General features: G+C 35.5%; 1 protein-coding gene across 1 annotated transcript in view; it reads left to right on the forward strand.

Moving 5' to 3' along the window:
- The window catches only part of ASCC3 (activating signal cointegrator 1 complex subunit 3), a 320,030-nt gene that overhangs the window by 94,803 nt on the left and 198,792 nt on the right, over positions 1-26,435 (forward strand). The window contains exons 9-11 of the mRNA XM_037059706.1: positions 5,474-5,674; positions 6,126-6,266; positions 26,025-26,189. Of these exons, the coding sequence (XP_036915601.1) occupies positions 5,474-5,674; positions 6,126-6,266; positions 26,025-26,189 (507 nt within the window). The remainder of the gene's footprint in view (positions 1-5,473; positions 5,675-6,125; positions 6,267-26,024; positions 26,190-26,435) is intronic.

The following is a 26,435-nucleotide window of genomic DNA, read 5'->3' on the forward strand; positions in this document are numbered from 1 at the left end:
TTTGCATTCTGAAGGATCTTATATGGGGAACACTCTGTGCCTTCAAAGATCTTGTGTGTTGCGCATCCTGTACTGTTAACATTGACAGTGAGAAGCCTTTGAAAAAATGTTGATCTGATATGTGGCATCAAATATTTAATTAAGGAACAGCAGACTGTATTCTTGTCTGGAGTCTATAGTGTTTGAAAATTACAGCATTCATTCACAGCACTATTTCAGTAATCTCATAAAAACTAAGATGACCTATTATAGTGATGATAATTGGTACTGTTAATTTATTTTAACATTTAACAAGCTCTTACTCTATATATGGTATATGTGATGTGGTTTATAAACATTTTCAGTTAATAACTAATTAGGAAGTTATGCTGTCTGAGTTCAAATCCTAGCTGTAGTATTTATAGCTATGTTAAACAAGTTTTTTGAAGTCGCTGTTTTCTCATCTATAAAAGAGTGGTATGGTTATTACAAATAATAAAGGTAGTTAATATGAAGGATTTACACTGCAATTGTTCTATAGTAAGCACTCCATAATTGCTAGCCATTTTTGTCAACCTTCATAATTTTCTTACATAATAATACCACTAACTTTTTTTACAGAGGAAATAGAACTTAGAGATATTAAGTATCTTCAAAGTTAAACTGAAAATAGTGGCAAAGCTAGTGTTTTAACCTGGGCTTTTGACCCAAAATCTTATGTTCTGAAAAATGTGCTGAACTGCCTGTCCAAGGCTTAGTCGTCAGTAGAAATAGATAAAGTATTACTGCTAGTCTCAGGTGTTTAATCTGTTTAAGAGTTCAGGACTTAGAGAAATTACTTTGATCTCTTCAAAGTATGTGTTTTGTCCATACAAAAGCATAAGTGAATGTATGTCTATATTATTTAAAAAAACAGCTTTATTAAGGTATAATTGCCATGTAACTCACCATACGTAGGGTGACAATTGGATGAGTTTATCACATGTAAGCACATGTGAATCCATCACCATCGGCATGACACAGCACATAACTGTCACTTCCAAAAAGGACTTTGTGATGCCCTGAAATTCTTTCTAGGTTTCTCTCTGCTCATCACCTTATCCCCAAGCATCAACTAGTCTGATTCCTGTCACTATAGATTAGTCTGTGTTTTCTAGGGTTTTGTATAAATGTAACCATGCATTTTTTTTTTTTGGTCTGGCTTTTTTCATTTAAAATAATCATTTGGAGAGTCATTCATTTTGTCAACGTGTTTCAATAATTCATTCATTTTTATTGCTGATCAGTAGTCCACCATAAGAATATGTCATATGGTGATATATGACACCATCTGTTTATCCATTCATTTGATGGACAATTCCAGTTGTTTTGGTTTTAAGCCATTTCTGACTCATTCTGTGAGGTGAGCATTTTCCTGATTACCAAAACCAGAAAAAATAAGAGACCAATATCTTTCATGGACATAGAAAAATTATAAATAAAATGTTAGTATATCAAACCCTACAATGTAATAATATGTCATTACCAAATGAGGATTATCACAGGAATGCAAAGTGGGTTTAACATTAAAAAATAGATGTAATTTGCCGTAAGAATAAATTACAAAAGAAAAACCGTATGAACATTTCAATATATGGAGGAAAATAATTCAACAAAATCTCAAACTCATTCCTGATATAAAACAAATGAAAAAACCTCTCAGCAAACAAGAAATAAAAAGGAATTCCTCAGCCTAATAAAGGGTGTCTGCAAAAATACTGTAGATCATACCGTACTTTAGGGGAAGGCTGAACGCTTTCCTCTAAAATCAGTAGTAAAACAGGGGTGTTACACTCACCACTTCATGTTGTGCTGAGGCGCTAGCCAGTGAAAATGACCAAAAATTTTTTTGTTACAAAATAAAGATATTCATTAGAAAAGGAAGAGGAAAAACTATTTAGAGATGACAAAATTTTCTCTGCAGTCAATCGGATGGAATCTACAAAAGTTTAAAATTAATAAGTGGATTTTAGGGAGGTTGGAGGGTACATGATTAACATAAAAATTATGTTTTTGTGTGCTAGCAATAAAACACAAAAGCAAGTAAACTTTTTAAACATTTCAATTACAATAACATCAGAATTATGAAATATAGTACTCAAGGATATTACATGAAAAGAGATGGGAAATACCTATATGCTGAAAACTATAATTTTGCTGAGAGAAATGAAAGAAAATTTAGCAGTCTTAAGATATCAGTTCTTCCCAAATTGATTTGTAGATTCAGTACAGTTCTAATCAAAACATTAGTAGGTTTTTCTATGGAAATTGGCAAATTGATTCTAAATTGCAATGGAAAAACACAGGACTTAGAAGACGCAGAAAAACTTTGAAAAAGAAGAATAGAAGACAGCTAAAACTGCCCACTATTAAGGATTATTCTAAAAAACAACAACAACAACAAAAAAAACTAACTATAATGAGATACCACCTCACACCGGTCAGAATGGCCATCATAAACAAATCAAAACACAAGTGTTGGAGAGGATGTGGAGAAAAGGGAACCCTAGTGCACACTGTTAGTGGGAATGCAGACTGGTACCATCCACTGTGGAAAACAATATGGGATTTCCTCAGAAAACTAAAAATGGAACAGCTTTTTGACCCAGCAATTCCGCTGCTGGGATTATACCCTAAGAACCCCGAAACACCAATCCAGAAGAACCTATGCAACCCAGTGTTCGTAGCAGCACAATTTACAATAGCCAAGTGCTGGAAGCAGCCTATATGCCCATCAGTAAATGAGTGGATCAAAAAACTATGGTACATTTAGACAATGGAATTCTTTGCAGCAGAAAGAAAAGGAGCTTCTACCCTTTGCAACAGCATGAATGGAACTAGAGAGCCTTATTGCTAAGTGAAACAAGCCAGGTGGTGGGGGATGAGTACCATATGATCTCACTTGTAACTGAAACATAATCAACAAAAGAAAAAAGCAAACAAAATATAACCAGAGTCATTGAAATTAAGAACAATCTAACAATAGCCAGTGAGGTGGGGACAGTGGAGAGAAGAGTTTTCAGGAACTACTGTAAAGGACACATGGACAAAACCAAGGGGGAGGGTGGAAGCAAGGGAGGGAGGTTTGGAAGGGGGATGGGGAGAGGGGTGGGGAGAAAATATAGGCAACTGTAATTGAACAACAATAAAATAATCTAATTTTTTTAAAAAAAGAAGAACTGGAGAAATCAAACCAGCATGGTATTGGGCCCTGGCCAAGTTGCTTAGTTAGTTGGAGGGTAGTCCTGATATGCTAAGGTTGTGGGTTCAATCCTGGTCAGGGCACATGCAAGAATCAACCAAGAAATACATAAAGAAGTGGAATGACAAACTGATCTCTTCCTCTCTCTCTAAAATCAACAAATAAATTTAAAAAAAATTAAAACTAGTAAAATGGCGCAATCACTTTCAAAAACAGTTTGACAATTTTTAAAAAGTTAAACATGTCCCACTTGTATCATTTCCAGGTTTCAGCTAAGAAAAAAATAAGTGTATATACATATAAAGACGTGCATGAATACCTCATTTCTGTAATGTTCTGAATAATCAAAAACTCCATGTAGAACTGGATTTTTTTTTTTTAAGTGCTAGGTAGAATAGGTAGAATAGGTAGAATTCACCTATTCCAGTGAAGCTATCTGGACTTGATGTTTTCTTTGTGGAAAAAAGTAATTTAGCCTTGATTTCTTTAATAGATGCAGAGTGTTTTAAGCTGTATGTGTCTTCTTAAGTGAGGTTTGGTAATTTTAAGACCATTCCAACTAAGTGCTCAAATTTATTGGCATAACATTTTTTGTAATATTCCCTTCTTATTTTTTGATATCTGTAGTGATACCAACTTTGTTATTCTTGGCATTGGTAATTTGTATCTTTGCTCTTTTTCTTGATTAATTTGGCTAGAGATCAGTTTTGTAGATCTACTCTAAGAAAAAGCTTTTCTGTTTTCCATTTCATTTATGTCCACTTCAATCTTTATTATTTCTTTTATTTTGATTACATTGGCTTTCATTTCCCCTTTGTTCTAATATTTTATTTTGGAAGATAAAGTCATTCATTTGAAATCTTTTTTATTTTTTATGTAGGTAGTTAGTGCTATATCCCTAAAGTATTCTTTGAGCAACATCCACAAATTCTGTTTTCTGTTAGTGAAGAGTACTTAATTTTCCTTCTGATTTCTTCTTTCATCTGTGAGTTATTTGGGAAATGTGTTATTTTGTTCCAAATATTTGGATATTTTCTCAGGATCTCTAAAGATTTCTAATTTAATTTTATTGGGATTAGAGAGCATACTTTGTATGAATTTCTTCATTTGCATTTTACTGAGATTTGTTTTCTGACCCAGAATTTTGTATATCTTGGTAAGTGTTCCTTGAGCCATGGAAGAGAATGTGTATTCTACTATTATTAGACAAAGAAATGTCAGTAGGTCTGATTGGTCAAAGAGCTGTTCATGTCATAGTTTTGCTGATTTTCATGCTTTCCTATTTTACCAGCTGTTGGACAATGATACTGAAATATGATTATAATTATGGGTTTGTCTATTCCCTTTAATAACTATCAGCTTTTGCTTCATGTACTTTGAAGATCTTTTAGTAGATCTAAAAATCATTTAGGACTGTTGTGTATGACCTGTTTCGTTATGAAATGACTGTTATTAATTCTGGTAATATTGTTATCTTTAAAAGTTTTATTTCCTGACATTAATATAGCCATTGCAGTTTTCTTTATTCCCACCCAGTGTTTTGCTTCCTCTCAAAAACTAATTTTTACCTGCAAAGACTTTTTATGTAGGAAGACTCTAGCAAAAATTATCCAGCCACTCTGTCTTAATTTTTTCTCTAGTAAAAGAACATAACAATAATGCCTATGCCATAGAATTGTACTCATGCTGAAATATAGGTATATATCAAAGTTCTTATGGTTGTGTATGTTGTGGTGTAAACTCTGAATACCTGTAATCTGCAGCTGTTATTCCTACAATTATAGCTGCTTTTTCATAGTTTTCTTAAACAGACCTTAAGATAATGGAGACAAAAATTTCTGTGGATTTGTATTACCAGTAAGTTTCTTGTTTGCACATTGATTTGACATCTTTAATTTAAATAAACTATAGTATAATCATGTGAACTCAAAAAATACCTGTTTTTAATTTTGTTTCCCTAATTTACTAATTTATCATTGTTTAGGATTGTGTACAGAGATACAGGTATAGTTCCATTATCATATTTTTTTTGAAATTTAGTAAGTTGCAATTCCCAAATGCATTAGAATTGTATAATAGTTGTGAATTACTCTCAATTGCACACATCATTTTAAATATAGGACACATCGAGAAACTCAACAAATTAGTCATCTTGGGTTTTTTAATAATCAAGGGAAGTCAATGTTTGCATTTATTGTTTTGTATGTGTCCTTCACATAATTATCATTTATAATGGGTCCTGCCTTTTTTTAGATTGGTCAGCTGGCTTTTAAAGGGATGCGGAGACTCAATAGAATCCAGTCGATTGTGTTTGAGACTGCCTACAACACCAATGAGAACATGCTCATTTGTGCCCCTACTGGAGCTGGGAAGACCAACATTGCAATGCTCACGGTTTTACATGAAATTCGCCAACATTTTCAACAAGGTGTTATCAAAAAGAATGAATTTAAGGTAGGAAGTTAACAAGCCAGGCAATAGCTTTTTAAATTATAAAATTAAAATTACATGGCAGTTGTACATGTTATATGAAATCTGGAAGTTTTTAGGATTATTACACATGAAGTCTCATAAAGAATGCTGCTTGATTTACTTCATGAATATTAAGGCAGTCTCTGTTATGGGAATCTCATTACTCCTGTGAAAAGCTGTGAAAATACATTTATCTTTGAAGCAGAACCAATTTTCCAAGTGATAAGACTGTATAAACAAATTCCATTGTCCTTTAAACAGCTGTATACTTATCCAACAAAGATAAGTGCTTTTCATATATCACTATTAAGATTTTTCACTTGAAGTAGCTAGAATCATATTTCACAATAAATTATGACTTGTATTGACTACTGTGGAAGAAACAACACTGTGGCTTTTGTTCATTCATCAAGCTCGTGTTTCTCTGGCGTAGATTGTATATGTTGCTCCGATGAAAGCCTTGGCAGCCGAAATGACAAACCACTTCAGCAAACGTCTAGAGCCGCTGGGCATCGTTGTGAGAGAGCTGACTGGTGACATGCAGTTGTCAAAAAATGAAATTTTACGAACTCAGGTATGTTGCGCGCTTAGATTATTTAATCTGTTCTTTTGTTTTTTAATGGTGATTGTGAAAATTGTTCAATAGCTATATCTGATGTAACTATAAAACAAAATACAGACGTAATGTAATGAGCATCTCTACAAAAGAAGTTTTTGGTGGGGTTTTGCTTTATGGTATCCCTTCTAACTTCTGTGATTTTTGCTATATCTTGAGTTAGATTTCTGATAATAGATTTTAAGTTCTTTGGCAATAAATATTGTTGTTTTAAAACAGTAGGGATTAAAAATGTGGATAAGACTGACTTCAATTTTAAGAGCAGAAAAATGTGTATTCAATAGGTCTTTAAATGGTTCCTCTAGTATCCTAAACCATTCCATAAGGATGATTTAAAATAAAAGCTTTTAGTCACTCTTTATTTCACCAAATAGTAAGTCCTTTAATCATGCCCTGTGTATAGCGCTCTATTAGGTGAAATGCATGACAGCAAAGACATTTGAAATACATGGTTCCTGCCTTCAAGGACATTATGACTGGGTAGGCAAAAACTGTTAGAGCTACAAGTAGATTATCATTAATGGATACAATGTGTAAGTAAAATGATGTTTATAGTGCTTTTAAAATAATGTACAGAATAATCAAATATTAATGGAATAATTAGGGGACTTTGATAGAAAATAGGTGATAGAGCTTTTGGAAAATGGACATTGATTTAGAATGTGACTGGAGGGCATGTTAGTTTTCTTGGGCCACCATAACAAATTACTACAAGCCCAGTGGCTTAAAGTGGGAACAAAATCTTAACTCTCTCATAATTCTGGAGGTCCAAAGTCTGAAATTGAGGTATCATCAGGGTTAGTTTCTTTTAGAGGCTCTGACAGAGTATCCTTTCCCCGTCTCTCTCCTAGTTTCTGGTGGCTGCTGACAGTTCTTGGCATTCCTGGCCAGTAGACACTCACTCCAAATGCCTGTGTCTTCACACAGCCTTCCCTGCGTGTCCTTTCCCTACTCTTCTCTCCTAAGAACACTATTCGTTGGACGTAGGTCTTTCTCTAATCCAATATGAATACGTTTCAAAATCTTTTATCTTAATTATATCTGCAAAGAGCCCTCTTCCAAATAAGCTTACATTCAGTTTCTGGGTGGCTGTATCCTTTTGGGTATCATCATTCAACCCACTACACATATGTGCCAAGTACATGGACCACATGACAAAGATAGAAACCCAGGTTGCAGTTAAATGTCTTTGGGATTGATAAGGGTAGAGTGCATTATAATCCACATTTATGTCATTTTTACCAGTTACTCTTAAGTTTGCCTTTCATAGATATTTGTTTAAAAGTAGATCTAAACCCATGTACTTTTTTCTCATAACATTTTTATAGAATCTTATTATTCCAAGTTAATTTTTCTAAAAATGAATAATTATATTCAATATTAAATGCATTATGCCTTTTATCATCATTATTTTAGTATCATCTTCCTGGAGGTATTTTAATAATTTCTTAAAGTGCCTTTTAATTAAAAAGACTCTCTAGTCTTTGATATATAATCAAGTTTGTAATATTCTTTATGAAATTTGAGTGATTAAATATCATCCAGCCTTTTCCTTGAAGCATTCCAAATCTGATTTTGTTAAAGTGTATTTTTACATATAGTAGCTTTGTCTAACAAATTTTGCTGCATTTTTTATAATTTGTACACTTAAAACAGTGACCTGAATCATGTCTAAAATTCGAAGTTCATACAATAAGAGAGAAGGGAGTTTTACAGGTTTGTCTAACACAGTATAATGTCATATACAGTTTCCATGTTTATGAACATACTAGATTCAGAAAGTTTGTTCATGCTTTCATAAACTGACATTGTATATGATGGGTTCCAAGCCAGCTCCCAGGGCGCTCTGAACATATAATCACAGAGATCATATCTGAAAACCTACACATCAGGACACAGACTGATAGATAATTCTTCTTAGTGTGAGATTTTATTTTTATAATGTCTTTTACTGGGGGCAGGGCAGGGAATATAAAACAGAGAACTGTACTAGAATAAAAAAAAGAATTAAATAAATTTTAAAAATAAAATAAAGCTATATGCATTAAACCAAAATTTGATATTTAACAAATTATTTTTATTAAAAGTTAAATTTTCTGAAATTGGAACCCTTCTGGAAAATCTGAGACCATGCTTATGATATGATGTATCTTACTTAAAGAAATGACTTTTGTATCCTAGTGGATACAATGCAGTTCAGGGAAGAAATTAAATCAAATTATTCCCCTTTTATTTCATGAAGATTTAAAAATTAGAATTAAGAAATTTACATGATATTAGATTCTCCAGTCTGCATCCAGCCTGTTTTCCATCCTTACATCCCAACTGCTTTCTAATATAAATGATGACCAGACCAAATTTTGCTTTTTCTAAATGACATTACTCAAGTAACGTTTTCTGTAATAAGCTTGGATATTTAGAAAGTTTCCTCAGACATTTTCTTTTTTTCCATAATTCTCTTAATGAATGATATTTGTTCAATCTTACCCATTTTTCAAAACTCAGTTTGAACCCTGTGAATGCTTTATTCCTTTTTCCTGAATTTTATAGCAGCAACATTTTATTTATATTTATAAAATAATACCTTGGAAATGGTGTCGTCTTAGAAATCTGGACCATTCTCAAATAAAATCTCTTTTTTCTGTTTTTTGGTTTTTTTTTTTAATTGTTGTTGTTGAAGTACAGTTGTTTTTATTTCCCCTGCCATGGCTTTCACCCACCCCCAGCTCCTACTGTCAATCCTTCCTCCTTTTGGCTTTGTCCATGGGTCTTTTATACATGGTCCTTGATAAAACCCTTTGCCTCTCCCCCTTATCCTCCATCCCTATTCCCTACTGGTTACCGTCAGTTTGTTCTTTATTTCAATGTCTCTGGTTCTATTTTGCTTGCTTGTTTGTTTTGTTGATTAGGTTCCACTTACAGATGAGATCCTATGGTATTTGTCTTTCACTGCTTGGCTTATTTCACTCAGCATAATGCTCTCCAGTTCCGTCCATGCTGTTGTAAAGGGTAGGAGCCCCTTCTTTTCTGCTGCATAGTATTCCATTTTGTAAATGTACCATAGTTTTTTGATCCATTCATTTACTGATGGGCACCTACGTTGCTTCTAACACTTGGCTATTGTAAATTGTGCTGCTGTGAACATTGGGGTGCATGGGTTCTTATGGATTGGTGTTTCCGGATTCTTAGGGTAGAGTCCCAGCAGTGGGAATTGCTGGGTCATAAGGCAGTTCCATTTTTAGTTTTCTGAGGAAATTCTGTACTGTGTTCCACAGTGGCTGCACCAGTCTGCAATCCCACAAACAATGCATTAGGGTTCCCTTTTCTCCACAACCTTGCCAGCATGTGTTGTTTGTTGATTGTATTTGTTGGCCATTCTGACTGGTGTGAAGTGGTATCTCGTAGTAGTTTTAATTTGCATTTCTCTGAATGGCTAGTGATGCTGAGCATCCTTTCATGTGTCTCTGGGCCCTCTGTATGTCCTCTTTGGAAAAGTCAAGTTCAGGTCAAATAAAATCTTTATTGCTCTTGTGCTTTATCAAACTGTGTATTGATACCAAGGAAGGAATATTTATGGAAAAGCAGACAGGTAGCATTTGAATTCAAATTATGATCCAGTCACTATGCTAAGTGTATGTATGTGCATCCCCACTCAGTACTGGAACCTTGTTGAGTAGTGTCTCCATTTTACAGACCCAAGAAGTCAAACTCATTAAAAAACTACATTGATATACAAATTATATTTTCAAAAGGTTTATGAGCATCCCCTTTTTTCCATTTGCTCATCTCTGTACTTTCCTAGACCCTCTCTGTATCCTTTGTGAATATTTTTTAACTCTGCAATGACAGGGACCATGTGCTTACCTTCAATAAAAGTTTATAAATTGAACCACCTACATGTGCTTGCTCTGTATTTTCCTCCAGAGTAGACGTTCTGTCAGCGACGCTAATTATTGTCGACCTGAGACTACATAGTTAGTCAACAGTCCGTATAAGGTGGACTTTGATTGTCAGAAAGGACCACACACACACGCACACACTTGCCATGTATTCTTCATTTTATTAAATTGGGATTATAGTGCAGGGCTATTCAGTATAGTAGCCACTAGCCACGTGTGACTATGTAAATTAAAATTAAACAGGATGTAATAAAATTGAAAATTCTTTCCCTCATTTGCACTAGCCTCATTTCAGCTGTTCAGTCATCACCTGTGGTTACTGAATTAGATAATGAAGGTACAGGCCATTTCTGTTTTCACAGAAAGTTCTATTGCACATTGACAATAGAGTTCTTAAAGGAAGCATTAGGCAATAAAGAGGGTGGTAGCTGAGGCAGTAGTGTACTTGCTCTTTCTCTTGTTAGGGGGCATACAGTTCCAGTATACAAGGTTCTGTCACAGTTGAGAAAGAAGCTAATCATTGCTAAGCCACTCCCCTTTTACAGAGTTTAGCCTTATAGTCTCTGGTCTGCAGTGTAAGGAAATGTTTACAGGCGTTAGGCTTTCTTTGTTCTGAAACTATTTTGATACAGTTCTCAACTGTATACTTGAGAATCTCTGTTTCTCCCTTCCCGAGATTCTGCAGAGCTGGCTCCCCATAGTAATCCACAGTATTTTGTGTTTTATTTAACTCTTGCTTGGGTTTTTGTTTGCAGTGTTCTCAAACTTTTCCTGTTAGAAAAATCAGAAAGTATATATGATTTACTAGAAATGTGTACTAAAAACAAAGCATATGTAATAGGAAATAAAAGCCTAATAAGTTTTGAAAAAATGTGCTTAATGTTGTGCTTAATGTTGAAGGTTGCAAAACAATCCCATAGAACACGAACATTTCAGCACATTCAAATTAGTAACTGGGAGTGGCATTTTCATCAGTTTGTCATTGCATAATTTATCATTATATACTTAATTTTGATGTCATTGTTACCAAGTTATTTATAGTCATATTAGAAACCACTTTAACTTTAGCCCATATATCCTTAAAAAAATTTTTATTGTTGTTCTATTACAGTTGACCCCATTTTCCCCCATTGCTTAGCCCATTTATCTTTTTTTTTTAAAGATTTTATTTATTTATCTTTAAAGGGGAAGGGAAGGAGAGAAGGAGAGAAACATCAATGTATGGTTGCCTCTCATGAGTCCCCTGCTGGGAACTGGTCTGCAAACCAGGCATGTGCCCTGACTGGGAATCGAACCTCGATCGTGTGGTTCGCAGGCTCGCGCTCAATCCACTGAGCTACCCCAGCCAGGGCCCATATATCTTTATATTACATATCTAAGCATTGACATTTCTATATCACAATGTTGATTATATATTGCTCTTGAAAATACAACATAGTTTTGTAGCTTACTTATAATAATCACCACCCTTCCCCCCAACCTCTCTCTTTCACTCAAATATTCTAGTAAGAGATAAAAAGAAAATAACATACATTTAAACTGCCTGATAAAACATGGAATAAAAAGATTAAGAGGAAGTGAAAATAATACACAATGTAGAGTTGTCATCACAAAAGGATTTGTTTCAACTTACAAATTTTTTAAAGATCTGAACCTCTGCAGTGCATAAAGATACTTTGGACATTCAAATAAAATCATTTGTCTAGCTCATTAAAATACTATATAACTGTTTCATAAATAAGTAAAGACTGCTAATCATTTGAAATCAGTATTTACTAAGCTACTTAGGTACAAATACAGTTTTATATAAATATTTTTTATTTATTTGGGGGGAGAGGGGAAAGGAGGGAAAGAGAGGGAGAGAAGCATCAATGTGTGGTTGCCTCTCACATGGCCCCCACTGGGGACTGGGCCCACAACCCAGGCATGTGCCCTGACTGGGAATCAAACCATCCACCCTTTGCTTTGCAGTCTGGTGCTCAGTCCACTGAGCCACACCAGCCAGGGCCAGATACCGTTTTTAAACAGGTTGAAAAACCCAGTCTTAATCATAAAATATAAATATTCTGATGTATTGATTTATCGTAGTTTAGAAATTAGTGTAGTGTTCTATTTGTTATACTGTTGCTTTTTATTCACCTATTTGTCTTCTTTGTTTGGTTTTGGGGTTTGTTTTTAATAGTCCTTATTTCAGAAGGAGAATAAAAACAACAACAGCATTCTTTTGTATACTGAAGGTGACTCTTGACTGTTTTAGCTTAATTTTTCAAGTGACTGCACAAGCATAATTAGTGTGTTTTTGGTGGCAGTAATGATTTTTCCGTCCTTTGTAACTCTAAACATTATGCCTTTTCTTGTTTTTTTCTTATTTGTGTTTCTAATTCTCTATTATTAAGCAACCAGTAACTAAAACAAAATTTTAAGCTTCTTTTTTATTGAGAGAGATATCTGAACAATGGGAATAGAACCTAAAATGTGAAAGCTTTGATGTCTAAGAACTATGATTAGTTTTAATTCCTTAATGCAATGTAAAAATGATTTGCTAGGATAACTATTTCTGCATTGAATGCATGCCATTAAGAAGTAATGAGAGTTGTGGTTTGAAGAATGTCTCATTACTTTTATTAGTAAGTTAGCTATCAATTACTTTGAAGAATCATGGAATTCTTAGTGTTAATTATTATTTTTACTTTTACAAGGTTTAAAAGCTACTCATAAAATATACTAAAATGCTTTGAGTAGGAAGTATACTTCTATATATACACTATTGCATTTAACTGTTTTGATCTTAATATACTTGGGTTGGAGGGGTCAGTAAAAGAACTATAATTTTTGATGAATAAAAATCTGTCTAGTGAATGCAATTTATGTTTTATGTGAGACCCTTTTCTTAGCTTGTGAGTAAAAAGCACCTGAGAATCTGTATGTGCTTTCACTGAAAAATTTTAGAATAACAACTTTGCCTGCTCTATTAGTGTAAGAGGAGTCCCGAAGGGATTGGGGGGGGAGGGGTCATGTTCTGCTAATGGTTTCTATTTTCTTTTTATTTTACATCAACATTTAGTCACTTTTTTTCCCTGTAATGTGATCGTTTCATACTCTTACGGACATTAACTAAATAAAAATAGCAAAGTAATTAGCAAATTTATTTTAAATTAGTTTAAGAGTGCTGCTTGAAAAGTTTATCACAGAACAAAAGCCAATAGAAAGTTTATTTTCTTCCTCCTAAAGTGAAAAATTAGAATGTCTGATGTGTGCACCTGGCTGCAGTGCCCACGGTGTCATGGATGAGACATGAGACAAATTCACACAGACTGCCGAGTCTTGTGCAGGAAAAAGGATGGCAGGGCTACTCTCTCAAGGGGAGAGAGCCTCAGAACGGCCCAGCCACTCTTTCAAGGGGAGAGGGCACTGACCCTTGCCTAGCCAGGCCTTTATTGGGTTCATTTAGCACAGGAATTCAGGTAAAGTTCATTAATCATTGTCAGGCAGTAAGGATCAAACAATAGATAAGATACAAAGAACTACAAGGGTTTATTCTGAGTCAGGGTCTGTTAGCTAAAGGGCTACAAAACTTTAGGAAGCAAACTCATTTCCTGCTCGGACCCTTATCATTTAATTGAGAACATTCTTAGCAAAGTAGTTTTCACAGGATTTTACATATTTCTTAGGCCTGATCACCCAAGGAGCCCACCTTTTCCAGCACAGGGCTGCACCGCCCTCTGTCATTGTTTCAGGCTTAAGTCAGGAAGAGGAGGCAAGACAGCCAAGAAATTAGGAGACTTCTCACAGACAGAATGAGGACTCAGGCTTTGTCAAAGCCGAGGGGCAAGGGTCCATCACCTCCTTTCTCCAAGGCCCCCCAAGTCCTTCCCTGGGGCCTCCATGTGATCATGCCTGTCTTAGGTTGTTCCCCCCTTGGGGAATCTTACCTGTCTTTGGCTAACTGATCAAGCATTAGGGGCCAGTTATGGATGAAGGAGCAGAAGCAACGCTCCTGCCAGGGAGATAAGCTTTGTCTCCTTAGTGGCTTATGGTCCGAAGGTTGCTCACTCAGCCTTAGCCATGGGGGAGTTACAGCTCCTGAAACCAGGCAGNGATCAAACAATAGATAAGATACAAAGAACTACAAGGGTTTATTCTGAGTCAGGGTCTGTTAGCTAAAGGGCTACAAAACTTTAGGAAGCAAACTCATTTCCTGCTCGGACCCTTATCATTTAATTGAGAACATTCTTAGCAAAGTAGTTTTCACAGGATTTTACATATTTCTTAGGCCTGATCACCCAGGGAGCCCACCTTTTCCAGCACAGGGCTGCACCGCCCTCTGTCATTGTTTCAGGCTTAAGTCAGGCAGGGGAAGTAAGGCAGCCGAGAGATTAGGAGACTTCTTGCAGACAGAATGAGGACTCAGGCTATGTCAAAGCCAGGGGGTGTGGGTCCATCACCCCCTTTTGCTATAGCTCCCTAAGTCCTTCCCTGGGGCCTTCCTGTGATCATGCCTGTTTTAGGTCATTACACCCTTGGGGAATCTTACCCATCTTTGGCTAACTGATCAAGCATTGGGGGCCAGTTATGGAAAAAGGAGCAGAAGTGGAGCTCCTGCCAGGGAGATAAGCTTTGTCTCCTTAGTGGCTTATGGTCCGAAGGTTGCTCACTCAGCCTTAGCCATGGGGGAGTTACAGCTCCTGAAACCAGGCAGGGCAGTTCCCAACAATGTCTTCTGTTGTAAAATTATAATAGAATACCCAGCATGCTTAAAGTGATCTAGGTTCCCTATAAATAAGAAAGTAAAAATAAATGTCAGAACATCTATGCTATTTATCCTCACTACTCTAGTCACTTACCAAGTTTCAGGAAAAAACCTGCCACCAGTAAGTCATAAGGTGGGAACTCACTAACCACAGATATTAGTATCATTCTGAACAATTACTTATTTTCTTCAGGAATATAACTTGTATTAAATAATAAGGGGTAGATGATCTCTGTGGTCTTTTATAATGGCAGATTCCATAAAAGGGGGGTTTTCTTTGGTTTTCAAAGACTATGCAATGATGAAATCTTCAAAATATTTAAAAGTTTTAATTGTTTTAGTTATTGTCAATAGGTACTAGGTCTCAGCTTCTGTATTCCATTATGTCTTATTTTTGTTGTGGTTGTTTTTTCTATACTTCTTAATTGTTATTCTTCAAATGTTGGGATTGAATCTGTATAAAGGATTTTGTTGAGTAAGTAAAAGTGTTGGCAGCTAATGACCTAGAAAAGATGAAGAGGCTGACCAGCCTTAATTTTCTTGCATTATATCATCAAATCAAGTTAGAAAATTATTCTCACAGGGTAGCTTGTAGCTGTATTGGGTATTTCATAATATTTTGTGATTATTGCATCCTGACCAAGGAGGTTAATAAAGAGAAGTAAAATATATGACACAGGGGGGATTTTCTGCAGAATATGTTTTTATAATTACCTTTCCTTGGATAAAACAATTGACTGTATTTAGCTAAATAGAGTCTGAATTTATAAGTAAGGTAAATATGGCCAATTCAGCATCAACTCCTGTCGATTATTGATTTTTTTCTCCTAAATATTTATCAGGCTCATCCATGTCCTCTCCATGTTTACTGAGATATTCTCCTAGTCTGAGCCTATATCATTTCTCCTTGATTACTCCTGTAATATTATAACTGGGGCCCCAGCATCCCATCTTCCCCCACCAGTTCTTACCCCCCCCCCGGACAGTGAGACTTTCAGTCTGATGAGTTCCAGTCCTTCCCTCACTCTCAGACTCTGTCCCATGAAAAACAACAACAACCAAAAAAACATTGTATTTGGTTTGGAGAATGTTCAAGTTATATTCATTCTTCTTTAGTAGTATGATATAAAATCCTGCTGTTTCATAAAAGATGAGAATCTAGGCCACTTAAGTTTATTTAGCTGAGTCCAGAAGGAGCCATCAGTTCCACCTGTCCTCAACAGCTTTCACCCTAAGTGGAGTAACATCCAGATGCTCAGAATTTCATCCCCTGAGGCCACAAGTGAGCAATGGGGCTGCCTTCTCTGTTCAGGACTCAGTATATGGGCCTCCTTCCTTGTATCAATTTTTAGATTTTTCAGTTTAGCATATGTGCATAGACAGATTAGAGAAGAGGACATTTCATTCACCAATTCACAAAAATTCATTATAAGACAGCATCTTAAACATAACTTTTAAACCTAAATATCTGTGTAATAGAACATGTTTTATATAAATCCTACTGTTAAATGTAGAAATATTTGTTCTGTTTTCTAATTAGACAAGAATCATTACACCATTATTATGGGGTTAATAATTATTGCCAGCCAGAAAGTGTAATACATCAGCAGTTCTTGACTGTGTACCCCGTGCCATACCACTTCAGGACATTGTGGGTAAATTAGCTGTCAGGAGTGTCGCTGCCCCTGCTCTTTTGCGTCTGTGATTTACTGAGGAAGGCAAATATTTAAGCAGGCAATATAGTGTAATTAATGCAGAGATAGAAAATATGGTCACAGAGATGCCCAAAAGCCTGTAAAAAGGAGGTATTATTGGGTGTTGTGATTTAAGAAAACCTCCTAAACAATTCATCTTGGGAGCTGGAGAATGTGTAGACATTTATATATATGTGGTTTTGTTTTAATTTAGTGAAAGTGGGATCATATTTTAGTGGGATCATATATTATGTTTGTATAAAATGCATAATATTGTGCCCTTTCACTTAATATCGGTATGTATAGATCTACATTATAACCTTCTAAAAAACTTCATGTATGTTTCTGTCTGTATGCCTTTTTCTAGGCCAGAGTTCTAGAAGTGAGCTTTGCCATACAGGCAAAACGACAAGATGCTTTCATCTCGAAGCCATTGTGAATAGTTTGGTAAAGTCATTTAGGACGGTGATTTGCTTAAAAGAAATCTAGATAGTATGGTGAGAATCAGTTTACTTAACTGAGTAGAAAATGGAAATTGGAGTCTTGGGGTCCTAGAAGTTGGCACATTTATTTAGCCAGTTCTTCTTGGCTCAGGTCTCAATATCAGAATAGCTTGGGGAATGTTTTCCTATTATACATATTGGTATTCTTTCTGATAATAGATAATCCCGACAGCTTTTTTTTAATGGTAGTTTAAGAAATAAATCTATTCCTTTACAGTGTAGGAAGCCAGAAGTCTGAAATCAGGACGTCGGTGGGGCTAATCCCTGGGCATGCTCTGAGCCCAGGCCTCTCCCTGCTTCTGTGGTTGCTGGCAGTCTTTGGTGTTCCGTAGCTTGTAGACCCACCTCTCCAATCTCTGCTCCAGAACACAGGACATTCTCTCTCTGAGTCTTGTCACATTTCTCCTTTTTGTGAGGACACCAGTAGTTGTATTAGGGCTCGAATGACCTACTCCAAGATGACCTCATCTTAACTTGATTTGCACCTGCAAGGACCCTATTTCCAAAGAAGATTACATTCACAGGTACCAGGGATTAGGACTTGAACATTTTTTTTGAGAGACACAATTCAACTCACAATGGATACCTTAAGTAAAAAAGGAGATATATAACAGGTTATTTGAGTGATAGCGCATTGTAATTTTGACTGGCATTTCCCTGGTGATTAGTGACATTGAGCCCAATTTCCTTATACTGGGTGGGGGTTCCCAGGGGGCTGCTGGTAACATGGTGCCATGGATGCTGCCTCAAGGACATGGAGCTATCTTACTTGACCTGCTAGAGCCATTGGGTAGATGCTGGTAGAATCAGGAGCCTGGGCTTGCAGGAGCCTTGCAGGGAGGCACCGAGGGCCTTGAAAGTTGAGAAATAGGGTGCTCACTTTACTTCTCCAACAGGGTAGATACCTCTCCGTGCTGGGCCCCCTGGACTTAGAGGAGGGGTGATGGGGGTAATGTGAATCTTTCTTTTCTACTCTCCAGACTGTATATGTATCTTTTCTTATTTTTGTGCATTATCCACATAGTTTAATCCACCACCTGGAATCCTAAGCTCTTCCGAAGTTATTTTCATGCACGACTAGTTAAAATTGATGTTTCTGAGCGGGGGTGACTGAACGGTAGAAATTCTTCTGCCACTTTGCTGAGATCACTTCCAGTTTTTCAGTTGGATGGCGGGAAAGCTTGGAGCCAGTTTCTGTACTTAATCACAGATTCTGAATTGGCTGATCCTTTGGATTTATTTGCTTTTCTCCTTCTTTATCAATTTTTGTGCCTCACTGTTAGTGTGTGTGAGTTTCTGTTATTTCAAAGCCAGTGGCAAATAATTGCATTTGATCCCTTTTTCAGTGCTATAATATATTATAGAAATGGACAGGAATGAGAAAAAAGTGCAGGAAAATGTGTAATTTCACTGAGCTCTGTGCCGTAGTCATACTGATACTATCTCCGTAGTTTATACTCTGAGTTATGGGCAGAGTCAGTGGCAGTTGGTTGCAAAAAGTCAGCTGCCCCTTTATAGGTGACCTTGGCATTTCATCACATGGTGTGAGAGTTTGGACCTCGTTTCTTTTCTGTTTTTTTGTTTGTTTGTTTGTTTTTAAGTATAAGCTTCTAAACTTCTTGGCTTTATCTTTGTATTCCTAACCATAGATATGGAGGGAGTGACTTAGTCATAAACTTCTAGTGAGAAATTCTCCTTTGGATAACCATGATTGTGACTGAATAGTCACATTCTCTGCCTTTGTTCTTTTTCTAAGTAAAATAAAAAGGATGCAAATAGTATAAATAGATAAACAATAAGGAAAGGTAGTTTCCTCATTTGCACTTATTTTCTTCAGCCTATTCCCTGTAATAATTTAAGACTTTAGAATCCTCCCTTCATCTTTTTCCCATCAGTATATCTCCAACAAATATTTGCTTATTTGTTCTTGAATTAGTAAAAACTCTTAATATTGAATGTCTGGACTTATTTGAGGAAATGAAAAGAATGGTACTATTTTGAATCATTTTTGTGAACTACAGAATACATTTTTAGCTCATCACATTTGAAGTTTTACTACTTTTGTTTTACAATACGACATTTTAAATTGTTTCATTTTAGTAAGAAATCGACCCTCAAACTGAGCTTTGTGGGGGTGGCAGGAAAGAGATAGAGACTGTCAAATGTTCAAAATTATGTGAGGGAGGCCTTTCCCCCACTTTCACAGGGTACTTTCACCAATGTGATCTAGGGGGAAAAAACTACAAAACCGAGGAAACCTGCTCTCTTTGAGCCACATCCCAATTGTACAGAATAGGACTTATCATAGGAAAGATTTCTACCACAAATTACTCACATGTGAAGAACTTGCCTTTATGAAGTGAGCAGAAGCAAAACCCCTGTTAAGTGGTCTATCACCCTTGCTCAGACTTTAGTGGAATGAAATCCTGGGGTACCATGGACAAGCAGAATGATGAGAGCAAGGTCTTTATGGTTTATACACATGGCAGTATAAGCTATTTTTATACTTTTCTCTATCATGTGAAATTAGTTAAGTTTTAGGGTAAAACTAAAGGATGGTATCCTTTACAAGCTTATGCCAATCACACTATACTTTAGTATGTATGACCTGGAAGGTGTTTTAAATCAACAAAAGGAAAAGTGTAAGGAAAATTTGATTCTAGCTGTAAACACATGTGCTCTAGAAAGTATTTTCTTAAATGTTCAGCTTTGATTATATACTATACGGACTTTTTCTCCCCTACTCCCAGCACTCCATGCTGTCTTCCTTCAGAAGTTTTAGAATGTTTTATTGAATTATATGTTATTTCTTTATTTAATATTACTAATGAAATTTTTAACTAAAATAGTGTAGAGTTTTTTAAACATGGAAATACCAAGACTGCATTCTTTATACTTTAGCTTGACCATACATATCTTTTCAATGAAGAATATGCATTAAGAATACCTTTATATTTAAAGATTTCCCAATTTTTATGTTTTTATTCCATAATTAAAGGCTGTCATCCTTGACATAAATATAAGTAGCTACTTCAGAGGACCCTGTGCTTCACGTGTGTCAGAGCGCACTCATGCATGTGAATTGATGGGAGAGAAAGGAACACAAAAAATGTAGAAAAGTAGTTGGAACCAACTGATTGGTTATGGTGTCCTGGGGGCAGGTACAATCTCCAAGCTGTCAGATTCCATTACAGTCGCTGTTGCCATATATCTGAGCCGACGTGTGTAGCAGAGGTTAGTATAACTGTAATTATTTGTGTGTTTATAGAATCTAACTCATGCGACATTTTAGATTTAATCATTAAATTAAAATATTCATAGAATTATAAGCTTGTTGGTTGAGTAGTATGTGATTATGTATTTTAAGAAGGAAGATAGACTTCCTAATCTCATACTATTGCCTGGCCTACATCTGTAGCATGAAAACGTGCTTTGTAACAACTCCAGGCTGTGTTCAGCATAAAATGTGTATTAAGCAAGAATTCATGACTACTGCTCTTTAACTTAGTTAATGGATTCTAACATTTTTCAACTAAAATGAACTATATTTCATCAATTGTAAGACACATTTAAAAATTTACTTCCTAGTATTTTTCATTAATTTCTTAGTGGCACACAAAATAATGTTGTAACTTATAATCAGTGGTTCCTGAGATTTGATGAAATATACTAATATTCTCTTGGACTTCAATGACTATGTTTTGGTATTTTACCATTCTGATGTATAAAAAAGTCATTTATATATTTAGTTTAAACATTTTTTCTAATTCCCTACAATCTAAGTACCAAAAATTTCAAAATAAATTTTTAATATTGTAAAGGCATGCAAGTATACTTTTATTTTTAAACTTTTCATATTCTTTGGATTTAACAATTTATTTAACATTTTGAATATAGTTTTAATTTATAGTTATCTGCCTCAAGAAAAAAAATAACACCAACAGTAAATTATTTTTAAAAAATATTAAAATTCATGCCCTGGCTGGTGTAGCTCAGTGGATTGAGGACGGCCTGTGAACCACACGATCGCGGTTCAATTCCCAGTCAGGGCACATGCCTGGGTTGCAAGCCAGTTGCCAGCAGGGAACTCATGAGAGGCAACTATACATTGATATTTCTCTCCTTCTCTCCTTCCCTTCCTCTCTAAAGATAAATAAATAAAATTAAAAAATATTGAAATTCAATATGACATGAATATGACCTGCATAACTTTACAATAGCTGTAACAGTATGTTTTAAACATAAAACATGATTTTTAGAGGTCACAGATCTTTATCTGTTTCTGAGGCTAGGTATGTGTGTTGATAGTTATTTTAGGATTGTGCTTTTTTTGTATAACAATTTAATTTATTGGAATTAGAAGGTTTTATGGACTGAGCTCATTATGAAAAATATGAAAAGACAAGGATATATTTTGTTTCAAAATAAGAAGCAACAAGAATAACATGAAGAAAATATGGGGGTTGTGCAGTCTAAATTATGTGTCAGATTTCTCTTTTGAAGTCAAAGATTTCTCATAAGTATATTGAACTTTCTTATCTTTTTGCTTTTGGTGCTTATCGGGGTCGTTGAGGAGAAGATTGATGAGTGGACAGGGAATTGGCCTAAATTTGGAAGCTGACATCTGTACTTTAAAAAATACTAAAGTATTGCCAATTAATAGGTGGAAGAATTTGGACATACATGCAAAATTCCATATTTGGTCCCTTTGTCAAGGTGTTTGCAGTGCAGAAACACATATGCACGGTCAGACAAGAGATGATATGTGATCAGTGAATGTCAGAAGCACAAAAACATATTTGCTTATTTTTTTCACAGCCTGGAATATTCTCTTTTTCTTTGTCTGGCAAACTCTTATTTCTGTTCAGTTCTAGTATCTTGCCATTTAAGTTTTGTTTTTAATTATCAGTTACATAAACTTATGTATATGTTTATAGCATGTATATACATATCTTACTGTTACTGAAATAAAATATACACACACAATAGTGCAAAAAATTGTAAATGAACAGCTTGATACATTTTTCTAAACTGAATATACTAATGTAGTTACCACCCATAGACAGAAGAATGAAAGTAGCCTCCTACCTCACACCCCTCACCAAATACACCTCAGAACGGATAAAAGACATATTGTAATATTCAAAGCTATAAAACTACTTGAAAGTAATATGGGGGAATGGTCCTTCAAGGGGGAATTATTTTTTGGATATGACACCAGAAGCACATGGGACAAAAAGCGGAAACAGGTAAGGCAAAACATAAATGAAAAAGCTTCTACAGAGCAGAAGAAACAACCAACAAAGTGAAAAGACAAGCTGCGGAATGGGAAAAAAATATTTTCAAACTATCTGATAAGGGGTAAATGTCCAAAATATGTAAGGAACTTATAAAACATAATGGCAAAAAATCCAATTAAAAATGGGTAAGGGCTTATTAAATAGACATTTTTTCTAAAGAAGACATACAGTGGCCACCAGGTATATGGAAAGATGCTCAACATCATTAATCTTCAGGGAAATGCAAATTGCGGTCACAATAAGATATCACACACCTGTTAGAATGGCTGTTGTCAAAAAGACAGGAGATAACAAATGTTATCAAGGATGTAGACAAAAGGGAACCCTTTTGTGCTATTGGTGGGGATGTTGCTACCACTGTGGATAACAGTGTAGGGGTTTCTCAAAAAATTAAAAAGAGGACTACTATATGATACAGCAGTTCCACTTCTGGATATATATCCAGATGAAATCTCCATCTTGAAGACATATCTGTACTCCTGTGCTCTTTGCGGCATTATTCTCAATAGCTAGGACTTGGAAAGAACCTGTTCATCTGTGGATGAATGGATAAAGAAAATGTGATATAATTGAGCATTATTCAGCTATAAAAAAGGAAATCCAGCCTTTTTACACAACATGATGGACCTCAACATTATGCTGAGTGTGAAATAAGTCAGAGAAAGAGAAATGCTGTGTGTTTCACTGAACAGATGGAATATAAAATTGCCAAACTCAAGGAAACAGTGTAATGGTGGCTGCCAGGACCTAGGGGGTGGGGGAAATGGACACATGCTGGTCAAAGTGTGCAAGCTTCCAGCTGCAAAATAAGTGTGTTCTGGAGACTAACGTACCATGTGGTGACTGTAGTTGACAATACTATAGTACAGACTTGTGAGTTGTTAAGAAAGTGTACCTTAAATGTCATCACCACACGTGCATGTGCCTGTGTACACACACGCACGACCATGCAGTTATGTGAGGGGTCGCAAACTTTCACCAGTGTGATTGAGGTAAGCATTGCAATATATGTATTTGTATCAAATCACATTGTACACGTACATTTATGTGTTAAATGTCAATCATAACAAAGCTGGGAGAGGAAAGGGGAAATAAAATGACTTCCTCTAAGTCATAAAGTTTTAAAGGCAAAAGATAATATTGTTACTATTAATGTTTAAGTGAATGACTGGATGAATTAGTTTAGTCTTAGGTCCTGTCATTTGGTTTTGCTGTCAAATGGATGAATATTTTAAAAATGAATACACCAAATCTTCGGCACAGTGCTGGCATATATCATCTGAACTGTGTCATTTTCCCAGTGGACAGGCTGAAATTGGAACAGTTTAGAATGACTTTTATACTCCTGAGGGCATGTGGACATGTACCGAGAGAAATTTAATTTGACAGTAAGAATATTGATAGTTAACCCATGCCCTAATGCAAGAGCAGGTGGCAATGCCTTACATAAGTTCCAATTCATTAAGCAAATGTGTTACTTTCTAGGCATTTCAGTTCAGAGAACTGAAGTAATGAAATATTGAAATAAATGAAGCCACTTGTCACTACACTGAAAGTAAAGTATAGAAAACAAAATACCAAAATGAATTTTTAAGATTTGGTGGTATAGCCCTGGCTGGTATAGCTCAGTGGATTGAGCACGGGCCTGTGAACCAGAGGATCGTGGTTCAATTCCCAGTCAGGGCACATGCCTGGGTTGCAGGCTGGTTCCTTGCAGGCTAACTACCAGCAGGGGACGCACAAAAGGCAACCATACATTGATGTTTCTCTCCCTCTCTCCTTCCCCTCTAAAGATAAATAAATAAATAAAATCTTAAAAAAAGAAAAGATTTGGTGGTATATTTGTCTGATAACTGAAAAATCTGATTTTACAATTTTATTGTTACCATATTGGTATCTTGGTAAATTAATTATAAGAAAGTATTGGCACAATAGTCTATGTTCATGGTGAAGTAGGTATCCAAACTTTGTATTTGTTATTATAATGTAATGGTATACTTTGTAGCTTCCTTAATATTTACTACCAATGTAATATGACATAAATTTACAGTTTAGGAGAACTGTTATTTTTGAAAAGCGATAAGCATGTTTTTCATGAAAAGTGTTGTTAGTAAGTGACCTCTGGGTGTATTTATAATATACACACTTGTTAATATATTTTGGGTCATTTTAAATTTGTCATTTTTCAAAGTGGACTAATTTACTATAATATGAGATATTAATTAATTCACAGTGAATTTTTTAACCCATTTTAGATCTCAAAATTCATACATCCATTTATACTTGGTTCCAGTAGCATATTTTTTCCATAAAATTTGATATGCTCTCAGCATTGCCCTTTAACTTTAGCAAGTTAAGTAGGTAGTTTTGGATTTGTAGTATTTCACACCATAGACATGAATTCCTTAATCCATTTCATTACAGCTTGCCAATTAATGTATTGAAGTACATCGGTTAAATTTTGTGGTCATTATAGTTCATTTCAAAATTATAGCAGTGATATCTCTAATCATATAACAGGGTATGTTGACAAATTTGGATTATGCATTTGTTAAGAATTTATTTAGCATTTGCAATCTAAAAAAAAAGATTATTGTCTTCCCTGTGGGTGACTTCAAAACATATGTGAAATAACATAACAACAGTGCTGACACCACAGTCTGACCCCCGGTTCATTTAACCTCTTTGAAGCCCAATTGTGTTGTGATTCCTGATACCCTGGCTAAGAGTAGCTTTGGTTTCAGTTTGTCACCTCATATGTTCTTTGAGTTATCCACTGCCAGGATCATTTCCTAATAATGTTATGGTAGTAGAAGACATTACTGAACTTGTTATCTTTTCCCAAGCCACAGTATGCTTTATAGAGGACACAGACAATTCAACATGTAAAACAGCAAATAGATATTTCATCAAAGGCTCTTGTCCGATGGTCCGCTGAAGTTCTCCCTGGGCCTGCCTCCTGCTCGGTTCTATGTCCTGGGTCACTAAGGGACTCACTCTCTGGGTTCCTGTTGTCTGCTAGTTATGCCGTAGTATTTATGTTCGCTTTTAGTAGAAAGTTTTGTATGTGTAGTTGAAATTCAGTGGCATTTTTTTTAAGAACTGGGTATCAGTAGTAAATTTCCTGCAAGTTTGAGTAGGTACAAACAGGTGACTATTCCTAGAGTGAATTCTTGCTTCCTTTCTCATTTCCATTTAATGCTTTGTTCACTTTTTTGTCCCTCTTCAAATAAAGACCATTGTCAGTATATGCGGGCTTAAAAGGTAGTGTCATTTGTTTTTTATATTGTAAAATGCTTTTTAAAAAAAACTTGTCCAGTTTGAGCATTTCACCATGCAATGTAAAGACCAACTGCTTCACTGAGTTTTAAATAACTCAAAACGTAGAGGGTGGTCCTGCTGAAGTGACCATTGCCTACAGTGAATTAGATATCATTCTGGGATAGTCTAACACTTTTTATTTGATCTGTGTATAGGTGACCAATCGTATTTCTTTTTGAATGACACAGTTGAAATTGAAGTAATCTATGTGACTTCTTCACCTTTTTAATAACTTTTCTTATCTTATAGATGCTTGTGACCACACCAGAAAAATGGGACGTAGTGACAAGGAAGAGTGTTGGGGATGTAGCTGTTTCCCAAATTGTAAAGCTCCTTATTCTCGATGAAGTTCACTTGCTGCATGAAGACAGAGGACCAGTATTAGAAAGCATAGTGGCACGTACTTTACGGCAGGTAAGAGGGACTTCCTTAAAAGCTCCTTTTGGAGGGGGGAGTAACTTTTTAATCTGAAATGTAGCATTCAGAGAAATATTAATATGTATTGTTCATGGGGACAAAATTAATTTTACTAGGCAGAAAACTTGAGCTACTTCATTTTCATGTTAAAAGCAACCCCATCTTCGAAGTCTTATTTTATTGAAGTCTCTTGAACTAAAATAAGTACTGGAAAACTTCTGTTCTAAATCTGTATTGTAAAGC

This window comes from Sturnira hondurensis, unplaced genomic scaffold (assembly GCF_014824575.4).
Source record: "Sturnira hondurensis isolate 20B ecotype Veracruz unplaced genomic scaffold, ASM1482457v3 Scaffold0011291, whole genome shotgun sequence".
Taxonomy (NCBI): domain Eukaryota; kingdom Metazoa; phylum Chordata; class Mammalia; order Chiroptera; family Phyllostomidae; genus Sturnira; species Sturnira hondurensis.